Source organism: Fusarium coffeatum (assembly GCF_003316985.1).
Source record: "Fusarium coffeatum strain FIESC_28 chromosome Unknown BRIP53273_contig_289, whole genome shotgun sequence".
In the NCBI taxonomy this organism is placed as follows: domain Eukaryota; kingdom Fungi; phylum Ascomycota; class Sordariomycetes; order Hypocreales; family Nectriaceae; genus Fusarium; species Fusarium coffeatum.
Genome location: NW_022158080.1, coordinates 43,074 through 57,142, shown reverse-complemented (window position 1 = coordinate 57,142; position 14,069 = coordinate 43,074). Strand labels below are relative to the sequence as shown.

Sequence of the window (14,069 nt, the reverse complement as noted above, 5' to 3'; positions counted from 1 at the left end):
TTTCATGCGATATATCATAAAGTCTCCACGTGCGATAATACATGAATTAACCAAGTAAACAAACAATCTTAGAACTTGGCCAAAGCCATGGATGTCTCGGTCAACGAGTACAAGTTCTGCCACCAAGCAATCAAACCGCCTACAAGGAGCATGTAATAAACTCCGGTCCAGATCTTTCTAGACGAGGCTACCTTGGGATCACCCTCTGGTAGCCAGTAAGGGTCAAGCTGGCCCCAAAGACGTGGGAGGCCCATGCAATTGCAGAAAGTGTGTACGAGCACAACAGCCAGCAAGCTACCAGTGCGCAAGAACAAGAAGGTGGCGTATGCGCCAAACAGAGAAGTATACGAAAGCTGTAGAAGAGACCGTGCGATAGCGACAGGCAGAGGAGTCCGAGGATGAGTGATGCGGAACTCGTAGAAGTGATGAAGATGAGCCAGACCAAAAATTAGTGGCGACATGAATATAGTGCCAGTGAGGCTGGCTCCAGAACGCAGCAGCAGAGGAACACCAGCGGAGCGGAAAAGACATTCCTCGGTGATGGGACCCTTACGAAATCGTTAATATCAATACAAATACATGGTTTGACAAGCGGTGTGAGAAGGAGGCTCTGTGGGGATCAATAGACGAGGGGATTGACAGGGAAAATATGAAAGGAATCTCTATAGCGAGATCAAACTGTTTCAAAGTGCACGTACCGCTACCATGTTTCTCCAGGTGGGCCAGTCAGTCCAAAGATCTCTCAAGGGCTCGAGACGAATCCATTGATGTGCTGCTCCGTCGATGATGAGAGACTCATACAGGGGACCTGCGAACAGCAAGGCCGTGAGCCACAGGGAACGAGCCGCATCGACGAGCCCTGGAGGCCAATAGCCCATGAAATGCAATGGCTCGTGAACGGCTATAGCGCCATGGGACGAGAGCAGATACAGCGTCATGAGAGAGCAAAGAGCCGTCGAGAGCGACACGACGAAGATGCGTGCGCGAATAGCCTCTGGAGCATCTCTAGATCGTGTAGGCGAAGGCCGGGTTGCTGCTGAGAAGTAGAGAGGGATTACATAGATGAGACAGTAAACAACCTTGGGTAAGAGTTAGCATAACGAGCTCTATAGGACTCAACTGAGTGAGTGAGTGATGGGTTATCTGGCATGAGAGGCTTACCAGCAAGGCTACAGCCTGAGGAGGTGCGAATCCGTCTAAACTCAGAATAGACATCGTAACGCTCCAGAATTATATAAACAGACTCAGTTTTGAAGTGTTGCTGATGGATCTGGACCGGCTTATAGGATGAGGATGTGTAAGAAATTGAGTGCAGAGAGAGGTTGAGGGGTGAAAAGGACAGTTCAATGGGGCAAAAACGTCAAATCAAGTTGGCATCACGAGTCGAGCCTTTTGTCAAAGAAAACGGAGGGCATCGAAACCAACTTGACCAAGATAATCGATTCTCAAGGAGCAGAGACCATCATCGCTAGCCAGAGAAGGACCCAGCTCTTGCTCCCTATTGTTCTAAAGACCTATTGTTCACTATCGCGGGGTTTTTTTTGCTTATCCAATCAATCTCACCCAACCCGCAAAGGATGCACGCGGTATCTTAGTAGTACCTACGGTACCTAGCCATTCAAACTGGCTACTGTAACGTAAGGTATCTACGAATAGAGACCAACAAGAAAGGTTATGCAAGGCTTTTGGTGGAAACTAATGAAGAATAGCAATGACACTTCTCATTCACATGGCATCGCGCGTCTTCATTTTACTCTGCATATCGCTTCATGGGGTTGTATGCACGATTGTATGCGGTGTACAATAGTTATTGAAAGAAGCGAAATGATGTGGAGATGGTATAAAACGTCTCACAAATAAAGACCGAAACACGAATGCAAGCAGTGACATCAGTCCAATCATTTAAGAGGAATTATGTTTGTAGAAGAGGGAAAAAAAGGGATCAAAATACCTATCGACACTCGTGCATGACTAGGGGATATCCTATTCTTACCTACAAGCATACGTGCATACATATGTCGGCTGTGCTCAGCCGTAATGTTTCCCTTGGCTAGGGCAAGGTCATGAATCAAGAGGAGGATCCCAGTGAACAGCGGTACCTGCATTAGTTAGGTTTTTGGTGCTAAAGGAAGAAGAGTTCCGCCAGGTAAGAGGCGGTGATGGATGGGTTAGGGCCCCTAAAGACGACATGATCGGCTTGAAAGAGGCCGCGAAGATCAGAGCTAACGTCAACGTATCTAGCCGAACGGAGCGGTAGTTGTGACATGATTTCTTCGAGATTGAAACCATCATGTGTTCGTATGTATCAATGACGAAGTTGTGCCTCTGCAATTGTTGTAGTGCACATATCCAACACTCCATTTGAATATCTCCAAGATGGCCCAAAACTTCTGGGGCCAGTAACCACTCACCCCTTGTCCCGGATTACGCAGATCGACGGTCTACATACGCAAGACTCACAGGATGGCGTGAGACAGAGTACTAAACGCGCCTTACGCCAGCAGGAATCGCGAGCTCGACACGTTGCACAGAAAATGTTAAATTGCGCGCGGCAAAGCTACTGCAGCGGCTTCAAAGCTTAAAGATTATATGTCTGGTTGTGTTGCCAGATGCCATTGAAGAATGGCTGTCGATGCGCGTCTGAAGGACCCGAAGGCGGCCGAGTGGAGAGGATTTGCATGTTTTGATCTATCTGCAGGTCTTGGTTTCGAGAAGCGCTGTTTCTCGACAAGTGGAGGAACAGATTTTCAGGTACGGATACATGTACATGTATCAGCTCCAGATTTGATAAGCGAGAGATGTACTTTGCCAGCACAGAGAATTCAGCCATCTAGGTCAAACAAGCGCCTGGAAGAAGCATCATAGACGGCCAATTAGGAGGCCATCTGGACAGTACGTGGATGACTGCAGTTCATCAGGCCGAACGATCAGACATTCCAGAACACAATAATCGTCGCCTATATGTATGTGCATATGTTGAAACCCAAGCATGTCTTGGTCGCTCTCACGAATGTTTTCAGGTAGTATTGTGCATATTCGGCAGCGAAGAAGCACCCATTGATGATCTGCCACTTGGCAGAGGTGATCCCCAGTAATTTCTCCAGGCCTTGTCTGCTCCTCAATGTATCCATTCAAACTCATGTCTTTATGTACTGTATTCCACAAGATTGACGGAATTGACATCTTGCGACAGTGCAGACAGGGTTATTGGACAGCACACAGCCACACTCAAAGACGAACTTATGCCCTAGCGCCGGTAGCTCAGCCGGTTCAGACAGATCCGATCCGCAACAACGCAACCCCAAGTTTAGTTGTTCAAAGTTGGTGGTGTCTTGAAGAACAAATCAGAGCACACAGCGAGATATAGCGGGAGATCCTAAGATTTCCTCTCCTGAACTCAACATATTGATTCGTCTTGCTTTGGTCTCACTCGACTGAGCACCAGAAACCTTCTAAAACCTTGATCGTAGCCAGTCTTGTTCTGCCCTGTCCTGTCAGAGCTCCCCTATCTCCCTCAGGTCGTCCAGTTGATAGTTAGCTCCGTCTCGTTCAACAAGACCAGGCCAGGCCCCCTGTCGCTCCAACGGTCCCATATGCGCGCCGAGCCTGCAGGGGGAGCCCCTGTTGCAGCAAGGTAATATCCCAGGGCCGCTAGCTACAGACTTGTTACAATGGCGCTTCCAACCACTGGTTCACGTCTGCTTGCCCAATCCACGTCACTGGTCCAATTATAACAGTCCAGTTCATTTCAGTCCGATGTCTTGTCCTGTCTTATCTGTCCCAGTCTGTCCCTGATGGGTGTCTCGTCCAGGCCTGCCCGATGGGAGAGATTCTGTAAGGGGAGGCTTATTCTGGGAGCTCGGATCGTTCCATACCCTCGTTGTTCGTCTGGTCCGGGCCTAGGATACTTAGTGAATATTACCGCAAAGACGGTACCTTGTAAGCAAGCAAGAAGCTGGTTTGAAGATACCCACATAATATTGCCCGTCCATTACAGCTTGCTCAGACCTCGACCCAGGCAGGTGCAGGTCTTTCTGGGCTGGGCTGGGCCTGCCCCGGGTCGCATGGGGAGGGCCGCTGTTGCTCTTTTAGCTAAGTTACCTTGCCTACCCGCCCGTCGCTTCCTTCCCCATGATCCCAACTCTTGTCTTTCTTTCTCACGTTTCGTCCTTTTCCATCCAACCAACCTACATACACTCTCTCTAATCGGCCGCTGGCCAGTCACTCATTCAGCATATTGATATTCAACACACTCTTTGGTACCACTATTTACCTAATTAATTAGTCTAATTGTTGCTTCTTCGTCTTTTCTTTCTCTGGATCTATCTTCCATTTTTGGTAATCGATCTAATTGCTCACTCAATCCTCTCGATCGAGTCGGTTTTTTTTTTTTCACTCCCACAGTCGGCCGAAACGCGAACGATCCACCTCGCGACTCTCCATCGACAGATACCCCAGCTTGTCTCGTATTAGGTTGTCTGGTATTTGCTTGATCCTGTCGTTTTTGGAACAATTGGTGCTTCATTCATGCCATTGCGCTGCTGTGGTCTTTAATTCTTTTATATCGTCCCGTCTGATTTCCGGCCGTGGCCTCCGAGTTCCTGACCCACCTCCGGCGCCGACCGAATTCAACATACTATACAGACAGCCGACGATATTTACGATTTCGATTTCAAAGTTAATTGTCTTGTCAATTGAGGACAAGAATCTCTGGGAGTCATTGCTGGGTTTCTCATGTCCTGCAAAGCAAAGCCGTTGTTATTGTCGCCTCGTGCGTAGAGCATGTCGGTCTCACCGTCTGGCTCTCCGCCTCGTCGGGCATTGCATGAGCGCAGTAATTCAGAAAACAATTCACAGAACAATCGCCTCGGGATCCGCCTTGTCCCTTACAGTCCGCCACGGGTTGCCTCAGATGGCACTGTCACATCGTCTAAGACAATCACTCAGGCTGATGCGAATGCTGAGACCGATACGGAACTTGATCAGAGTCAGACATACTCCCCGTCGCATTCCTTCAGTCCTCAGCTTGAAACACCATCACCATCCCTGCAAAGGACCCGGGCGAGAACAACCGTGGTATCTCCGTCACCATTGAAGGGCCCAATTCGATATCCGTCATCCGATTTTGAACCAAGCCAATCTTCCTGGACACCCCATTATGATACCGATGCTGATGATCAAGCCTCTTATGCTTCACGCCCACCTTCTCGTGGACCTTCAGCTTCACCAAGACCCGCCTCTCGCAAAAAGGTCATCAAAGTCAACCCTGACAAGACCTTCTCTGTACAATATCACAATGCTTCAATGTCTTCAAGAGTCGAGTCTCTCTGGTCTCTTCCTCCATCTTTCACCACCGGCAACACTTCTTACGGCCGAGAATCCATAGGCACGCAGGGCACGATAGGCGAGGATCGTCAAAGCCGGCCAGCTTCACCTTTGACTCCGCTTGCTGAACGTGAACCAAGTTCTCCAGTTATTTCGTCGCGGACCCAAGACCCATCAACCCCCGACACCTCGCCCTGGAACTACCGGTTATTCGGAGGCCTGCGTAAAGTACCCAAAACTCCCGACGTGAAGCAAAAGCAACCGCAAACTCAAGATGCTCCGCCAGAGTTGCCTCTCCCTACACTGCCTGAGGTTGATCTTCCTGTTCCTGAAGCAGGCCCCTCTTCTAAGTGGCTTAATGAGAAGACATCGTTTCATTCTTCATCGTCCGATCAAACAAGAACCACTGTCTCTGAAAGAACCAACATCAAAACATATGGACAAAGCTCCCCAGTCAACGTCGCCGACTTGCGTAGTCTGCCACCATCGTCGATACATTCCAACATCGAACTTATTGGCGATCCGTCTTCAGCAGAAGCCTCCTTATATGCCAGCACTCGACCACCGACCGAAGACAGCAACGTCAATTTCGTCACCCACTCGGCCTCTTCATCTATCGTAGCTGTCAGACATCGTGTACAGCCCGAATTCTCACAAGAGAGTTTAGTTGTCGCTCCTTTACAGCCACGGAAAAGAAGATCTTCCGATACCTTTGCCCTCGCCAGATGTCGATCTCGTGACACCATTCGATCTCGATCCGCATCAATAACCTCTCTGTCGACCATTTTCACCCAGGAGGCCACTCGTGCACTTTTTGTTGGGCCACCGACAGTACTCCAGCACGCTGGTCCATCGTGGCACGATCTCCAAAGCCGACCTCAATCACGCCCTCATCAATGGAGCGGTCAATTATCAACAGTCATGTCAGAAAGCGAGGGTGGCAGCAGTGAGCCCGCATCTCGTGCTCTTTCGCTTTCTTCTGTTCCCCGTCGGCGTGGTAGTGACCACAGCAAGCATGTTCTGAGCATGACTTCCTCACTTTTCGGCCTTGAAGAGCACATCGAAAGTCCTTCACCTTCCAGGGGCAATACCCCTTCCCATTCGAGGAACAACTCTCTGGAACCCCCTTCTGCAACCCATGCCCGAAACTCAGCCCGTGATCCCGCGACCGGCACAATCCGTTTGGTTCGCGATCATGATGAAGATGGCGATGGCCTTGCTGATTTGGAAGTACTCCATCACCGCTCTTCGCGAACTCGATTGGGACGGTTTTTGTCAAGCCATGCCTCCGACCGCAGCCTACGATCAACTGCCAGTTTCAACGCTGCTGTTCCTGCTTGGGCTAAGTAAGTACCTGACGTGATGACATGGAAGGATTATAACTGACTCACTGGTTGTAGGGTTTACTATGGCAGTGGTGAGCGCAAATGGCTGGCCGCGCAGCCTTCCATGGAGTCCATGTATGACTCTGACTTCAACGACAGCGAGCTTCACGAGCCTCAACTTAGCCGATCGCCCAGCCAGGATGCCAATGCCACCAACATTCGTAATCCCAGACGCCGACCTCGCGACTTGTTTCCTCGACAACATTCAGCTACGGGCTCCATGGGTGTCAGCGCGGCACCAGCTCACCCGGTGATGGCGGTCGTTCGCAATATCAAGAAGCAAACTTCCAGCATCTGGTCGCCTCACTTGGCACGGGATCGACGACCTGCTCAGATCAGCATCTGGCAGCCTCCGGCTTCAGAATGGGAATCTAGGAGTGAACTAACTGGCCGACGTAATGCTCAGGTCACCATGTTTGTCGTGGGATTTGTTTTCCCACTGGGTAAGTCCACAATATCACTTCATAGAGATCAAGCCCTAACGTATTTTCAGCCTGGATGCTGGCTGCATTCATTCCTATCAAGGCGGCTACTACTGAGACAGATGATATTGAGCGCAACAACAGTACGTCAAAGTTAGACGGAACCCAAGTGAACGGCAGAGAGGATGCCGTTTTTACGAGTGCAATCTGGTGGAGGAAGGTCAACCGAGGCATGTCTATCATCGGTTTGCTCATCCTTGGCGCCATCATTGCGCTCATCGTGATAGGCGTTAAACAACGCTGGGGACAATGATACCATTTACAAAGAAGATATCCCGTTTTGATGACCTGGACCACAAGGACGGTCTTGATCCCGAAACCTCCCATGGAGACTCAAGGCATCTCAACAATTGACGACGAATTACGATTTGTTTCTGTTTTTGCTCGAACCATTTTAGCCCTTTTCAAGACTCACGATCTTTATGCAATTCTATCCAAAATTTTCAACGACCAACGATTTTTGTTCTGAGCATACCATTTTACGAGACACGATATTTGCCTTTTCCTTTCCTGTCTCGGCGTTCTGAAGCAGCATAATTTCTTGACTCAAGATTTCTCCTCGCTTCTTCTTTTCATAGTCTCCTGGTGTTTACCCATTTATGACGGGTATGCAACCACTGAGACATTTCTTTTCTGTTGCATATGTACATGTACAACTAAGTGGTTGGATTTAACACCAATATTAAGACGAGACGAAAGGCAGTCAGTATAGACACTCATTTCACGATACCATACATTGTAATTAATAGAGTCTGAAACGGGCTCTACCAAGAAGCACACAATACATACACATATAGATAAATCTAATGATTTCTAATTATCACTCATCTAGGTAGCGATATAATCCTTATAAATTCGCCAATGCTTCCGCTGTCAATCACACAGTCTCAATACCTGAAACAACGACACCTATCCTCATTTTCAACACTGGACATGCTTGTTAATGATGTCAAAATAACGAACATCCTATGTCACTAATGGCAGGCCCACAACATCCAAATGCTTGGGGCTCTCACCTCAGCCCGACTTGATATGTGCATGTGGTGCTTCGCCATTGGCCTTGGCCTTTCTTTGTCTCATCTCCATTTCTGCCCTGATCTCCTTCATGGCCTCATTTACATCATCCTCAGGATCCTTGGAAATTCCCAGAATAGGATCCTTGCCTGTCAGACTGTCCGTAGAGATTGAGCGCACGAGCTTGGCACTAGCACGGCCCTGACGCTTCTCAAGCTGCGATTTCAGGAAGGCTTTGGTTGGAGGAGCATAGAAGAAGACCAGGGAAGTAACAGTCCAGATGACTGCATAAAAGTAGACGCGGGACCAGGCAAGTAACGAACCCTGGAATGTGAGAACCAGGAATGGGGCCGTTGCGAATGTGAATGTGAGTTGTGTGACAAGGTAAGATGCGAAGTCGTAGTATTTCTTCTTAGGCGAAGGATTTCCTGAGATAGGATCGAGGAAGAAAGGACGAACATGACGACGAAAGTCTGTGACTATTAGTATCACATCTGTAGAGAATCAAAGTAACTTACGCTTTGCAGAGTCCTGGATCAAGCTGGCGAGAACAAAGCTGAGATAGTATCCAGGGTAGAATCCATGCCATAGAGCACTGGTGCCAAAAGTCATTAGGCTAGCACGGAAACCAGGCTTCTTACCCCGGGGCGTAACCCGCAGATAGACATAATTCCTCAGCCAGTTGCTGGTGTTGATATTCCATCCTCCAAGGTACCCGCGTGGGTTCTGTGCGGTCTCGACAGCCCACGGGTCAATGTTCTGCAGCCGGTTCCAGAAGACCTTGCCTGTAACAGGGTCCACGCCGTTGTAGCCCATCCCCGCAAGGATACAAGAACCCTCAGTAAGGTACCAGACGCCATAGTACTTGAGTCGTGCAGTAAAGCTGACCATGTGCATGATCCAGACACGGCGGAGGAAGCCATAGTTCAGGAAGCTATCAGTGGTGAGCAAGGTGGGATAGTATGAACCACCCAGGCCCATGAACATGGCGATGAGGAAGATACCGCTCGCAGCTTTCCAAGCTGCGGGACCACCACTTCGAGGAATCTTTCGCTTCTTTCGGACAGGAGGCTTCTTTGAAGGATCAACGTTCGGTGCGTCGAACAGGCTCGTGTCAAGCCATTTGCGATAATCCACGAAATCGAATGATGGGCCAGCGAAGAGTGCAGGAAAGAACAGGACCCAGCCAGCGTAGTCTAACACAGGAGGCAGCTCCTTAAGCATGTTTCTCTTTTGGAAATCCGACAGGTGCTCCTCTGGGAGCTGTCCATCGGCGACATTCCAGCAGAATGCGCTCAGCTTCATAAGAAGCACCATCTGAGCACCTGTAACATCGGCGCTCGACGGATCGTTGACGGCTTGGCGAGCGATATGACTGATAGACATATGTCCCATTACGAAAGCGAATCCTATCCATGGCATGTAGGGGCTCGTTCGAAGGTATTTGGCAATGCAGTAGGTGCCGCCTGCGCTGATCAAGAGGGTTCGGGCGCCATCCCAAAGGTCAAACAGGCCGACGAGGTAGAAGAGGGACACACTTAGTCGGACATGTTAGCAGGGTCAACAATTGAATTGATAGTAAGCTGCCGTCGTACCCAATACTGAAGAGGTTCTTGAGTTCTGGTCTTGAATCGGGAATTCTTTTGAGGAGAGCCGCGAGAGGAAAGGATATCAAGAACGATGTAACGAGTTTGACTAGACGCGGTGTTAGCGCTACTACGAGCTTTGGGAGCTCTGGGAGCTTTCATCGCGGACTCACGGTCATCTGGGGCGGCACCAACGGTACTTGCTACGGCCACAAAAGCTGCACGGGGATACAAGTTAGAAAATAAGAAGTGTTACACCATGGACGAAGCTTGGAAACTCACGCCTATGAAGGAAGTACAGCATCCTGCTGGCGATCAGGTGCTATACACCATACAAGAAGGGAGTAAACTAGACAATGATTGATCCAAGAAGATATCGAGAAGAGGAGAAGTATTATAGGAATTGAGGGTTGTGCGTGGTCTGTAGTGGTTTTCCCCCGCTATATCATGGCGTGAGACACACAGAGAGCTAATGTAGCTGGTTCAGAAGATCAAAGGAGTCAGAGACGTCATTTCATTTCCATGTCAAAAAAGATCCCCAACATTTTGGAGAAGAAGCAAAAAAGCTTGGACATAAAAAGTGACGTCCTCAGCTGGCGCTGCCCCACGTGGGTCCTTTATCGGATTGGCACGTGTCGATCTTTCCAACAGAAATGTATCATGACCATGAAGGTGATCATGAGGATCTTAATTGTTAAGCTATGTATACCATTGATAAGAATGCATATTTTCCATATCCTCAACAAAAAGGGATCTATTTCCTTTAACACTTTGACCACGGTTGGAATCATCTATCTGTTATCTTCAAGTACAATTCGACAGACAACATTGTAAAGTACATGCGCTCAGTATGCAGATATTCATGCCCTTAACTTTTGTTGGTCTATATCTCAAGAAGCAATGCGCTTTTTCGCGCTCATTAAAAGTTTACAAGTCCCAAGTCCTTGAACTGGGCTCTACCGAATTCCTGACTCCGTCTGTCACAGAAGTTGTTTAACTGCACCACTGACGCCTTGCGTAGTATGTCCCCTGAAATCTTGTGTCTTGTTTCATCTCATCTAAGAATTGGCATCGCGGTTGCTCTTGGCACTGGCGCTCATGGGAGGTGCCACGGTAGGTAACGAGCCTCCAGATGACATCGTCTGTCGCACGCGGGACCAGGCGTAAACGAGACCACTGATGAAACCGATAAAAATGGCAGATACACTGCCGAAAGTGACCGGGGCCGAGAAGAAGACCAGGCCGCTAATTGCGATAGGAAGTTTGTTCAGGGCGCCTACCATCGAATATGTGGTCGAGGAGGTAACGCGAATGCACCAGGCGGAGCAGTAGGAGATAAAGATAGCAGCGAGGCCAGAGTAAATCATGCCGATGATGATTTTGTTACGAGTATCATCAGGGAAGTTGCGAGAGAAATTGTAGGCTGACCAGTCCTCTGTCAGGAGAGAGCAGATAACAAGAACAGGGATCGTAAGAAGATTGTTGTAGTACATGGCTACACAAGGTCAGCTTAGAAACATCACACCGCCAACATTTGACTTACTGTCCCAATCCTTGAAGTTCATCTTCTTGATAACCTTGCGCATACCGAGCACATAGGCCGCACTGCAGAATACATTCATACCCATCCAAGCGTAACCAGCGTTAAGTGTAGATACAGCAGCAGCAGAGTCTCCAGTGCCAAAGTCGCCATTGATAGCGCTCTGAATATCGGCCCAAGCGGCAACGATTGAGCTCAGAACCATAAGCCCGAAAGAGAGCAAGGCCAGAGGAGTAACGCTACCACCGAACCAAAGCACCTCACCGTACGCGATGACGATAATGGTCAGGTTCTTGAAAATCGTATAAACAGGGACTGAGAGAAACTGAAGCGACTTTGTGCTGGTGTAGATCATGCCCACAAGAAGAAGCGAGATAGGGAACCCTTTTTCGTATTAGTGGTTGAAGTGTAGTCCGGAATTGCAGCAAACGTACATTTTCTTGCTCGGTCGACATCGAAAGGGGCGAGAACCTTTATCAGGCCCAGCTGCTTGCATAGAGTAATCGTGCCAATACACACGATAGCCTATCAAGAACTCGACGTTAAAATCTGCACTGAGAGATGGTTTGCGCCAGTGACTATACCTGAACAGTCAAGTAGAAAAAGTTGAGGTTCCAGAAGCTGCCCGAAACCACATACTTGTTCACAACGGTCATACTGATCGAGGACAAGCAATACGCCAAGATAGACAGGGGCGGGCTCTTCTCCAGCTGTTCAAGACCACCGACTGGACTTGAGCCGTATGCCATAGGAGGCGGTGACCGAGGCTGAAAGCTGGGCTTCTCGTTCTTGTCATAGTTGTCGTCGCCCATACGGACGACGTAGTCCTCGTTCTTCTTATCGGTCATCGTTTGTATAAGACGAACGAAACAATCGCGGAGTCGAAACGGGGGATCAGCGCTGGGTTGCGACGGGGAGTAACGGGCCCAGTTGTCGAATTGGGTAATAGGAGTCGTTGGGTTGATGCAGCGAAGAAAGACTGCGTCAAAAATATCACGGGTCGCAGAAAATGAAAAAAGGAGAAAGGGACAACGCGTGTTGGACAAATCCGCAGTCTTTTACCCCGTTGGATACTTTTTCTCCCTTTGACTATTTAGCCAAGTACAAGCCACAAGGTCGAGGGGCACAAGGGGAGACGTGGAGCAACCAAGATATTAGGCTTAGTCATATGAACAGGGACGGTCTAGTGACGTTAGTTTGCAGCCCTTTTTTCGGTCCAGAGCCGATAGCTCATACGGCATCTTTTTCCAGGGTCCAGGTTGCATCAGAAAAGCTCGTAAAGAATCTGTGTGTGTCCTGTGCCTCGTAAGGATTTAGCTCCCGGCTGCTCCACCCAGTACGAGCGAGCCAATATGCCAATGCGCGTGGTGCTTCAATTAGGCCATTTCATGTGCCGATACCCATGATGTTCATCTGTGCGTTACAAAGCAGCTTCGGGGGCATCTGGCATTGCTGTTTCTTCGCCAGTTTCTCTGTCGTCTTCTGGTCCAGCAGGGAAATTGAGGTGTTTCCAATCTTCCAGTTCCTCAGTCACGGACCGCATGCGATCGCGAATGCTTTCAATCGCATAGCTTCCTAACAAAAGACGAAGGGGAGGATACGAGCAGTGCCCGAGTTGCCATACAAGCTCGGCGCATTTGACTGCACTTGTAGGTCGATACTTGTCGCCGAGCCACTGGACGATCCGCCGGGCGTGTAATGCGGGCGATGTTGGATGACCGTATGTTTCGCTCGGCGGCTTCACGAGAAAATGACCCCAGGATGTTGGAAGTGTTGAGTCTTGGATCTCGGGCTCTTCAGGCCTTACATGGCCTGGCTCGATCAGCGTAGCTTTGATATTAAAGGCATCGGTCTCGTAGAGCATGGCCTCAATCAAGCCCTCAACCGCATACTTAGTCGCGCAGTAAGGGCCCAGGCCAGGAACACCCAACGCGCCAGAAGTCGAGCTGAAGATGAGATAACGGCCAGCATTCTGTCTCCGAAAATAGGGCAGTGTAGCGTGGATGATGTGAAGTGTCCCCATGAAGTTGGTCTCGAACTGATTGCGTATATCGTGCTCATCCTGATCCTCACAGGCGCCAATCACACCGTAGCCAGAGCAATTGACGACGATATCGATGCGGCCGAAGCGTTGGAGCGTGCGCTCGATGACTCGATTCACGGATTCGCGGGCGCGAACGTCGCACAACGCGCCGAGACAGTTCTCATGGATATTCTCCATGTCATTAAGGCTTGTCTCAAACACGCGACCAACCGACGTCACTAAATCTCCATGTGTAAGTGCGCTTTTGACAAGGCTGTGTCCCATTTGTCCTGTCCCTCCAAAGATCTGTACATCATGAGTATCCTGAAACTGGTGAGGGAACGTTGAGAAGAGATCATACCACCCAGACCAATTGCTTCACAGCAGCATTGGGCTGCGGAGGGTCACAACTAGCAGGGAGTTGCGCTATTCGTGGTCTTGTTGACGCCTCGGTGGCATCTGAGACTTCTGTTCGTGCATCCATGTTGCAGTATGAAGCTATATCTCAACAATTGAGCTGTATGTCTTGGTTTGTTCTTGATCCAGGCTGATGTTAAAGGAAGGTTTATATTCCGAAGAAGACGGTCCAGCTATTGACCATCAATGAAACACCAGGGCCTCGTTGTGTTTTTAGGCGGGGTTCATGCCTGCACCGGCGGCTATAGGTACTGTATTGTAGGTACCTATAGTAGTCACGTATCGGGATCGGGTATC

The 14,069-nt window shown here is 49.3% G+C and overlaps 5 protein-coding genes across 5 annotated transcripts; 1 reads left to right on the top strand and 4 right to left on the bottom strand.

Annotated features, from left to right (window-relative positions):
* Positions 1-68: 68 nt before the first annotated feature.
* Positions 69-1,215, bottom strand: FIESC28_10181 (uncharacterized protein; the record flags this gene model as incomplete). Its single annotated transcript, XM_031164316.1, has 3 exons — positions 69-548; positions 699-1,079; positions 1,162-1,215. The coding sequence occupies 3 exons, from the start codon at positions 1,213-1,215 to the stop codon at positions 69-71; spliced, it is 915 nt and encodes a 304-aa protein (XP_031011611.1).
* Positions 1,216-4,782: 3,567 nt separating this feature from the next.
* FIESC28_10180 (uncharacterized protein) lies at positions 4,783-7,445 on the top strand (the record flags this gene model as incomplete). Its single annotated transcript, XM_031164315.1, has 3 exons — positions 4,783-6,671; positions 6,726-7,153; positions 7,204-7,445. The coding sequence occupies 3 exons, from the start codon at positions 4,783-4,785 to the stop codon at positions 7,443-7,445; spliced, it is 2,559 nt and encodes an 852-aa protein (XP_031011610.1).
* A 764-nt stretch (positions 7,446-8,209) lies between these two features.
* FIESC28_10179 (uncharacterized protein) lies at positions 8,210-10,096 on the bottom strand (the record flags this gene model as incomplete). Its single annotated transcript, XM_031164314.1, has 5 exons — positions 8,210-8,679; positions 8,725-9,743; positions 9,802-9,901; positions 9,966-10,010; positions 10,075-10,096. 5 exons carry the CDS (start codon positions 10,094-10,096, stop codon positions 8,210-8,212), a joined length of 1,656 nt encoding a protein of 551 aa, XP_031011609.1.
* Positions 10,097-10,850: 754 nt separating this feature from the next.
* Positions 10,851-12,180, bottom strand: FIESC28_10178 (uncharacterized protein; the record flags this gene model as incomplete). The annotated part of the gene is made up of 4 exons (XM_031164313.1): positions 10,851-11,287; positions 11,336-11,716; positions 11,767-11,857; positions 11,917-12,180. 4 exons carry the CDS (start codon positions 12,178-12,180, stop codon positions 10,851-10,853), a joined length of 1,173 nt encoding a protein of 390 aa, XP_031011608.1.
* A 572-nt stretch (positions 12,181-12,752) lies between these two features.
* On the bottom strand, positions 12,753-13,839 carry FIESC28_10177 (uncharacterized protein; the record flags this gene model as incomplete). The annotated part of the gene is made up of 2 exons (XM_031164312.1): positions 12,753-13,661; positions 13,717-13,839. 2 exons carry the CDS (start codon positions 13,837-13,839, stop codon positions 12,753-12,755), a joined length of 1,032 nt encoding a protein of 343 aa, XP_031011607.1.
* Between the last annotated feature and the right edge of the window lie 230 nt (positions 13,840-14,069).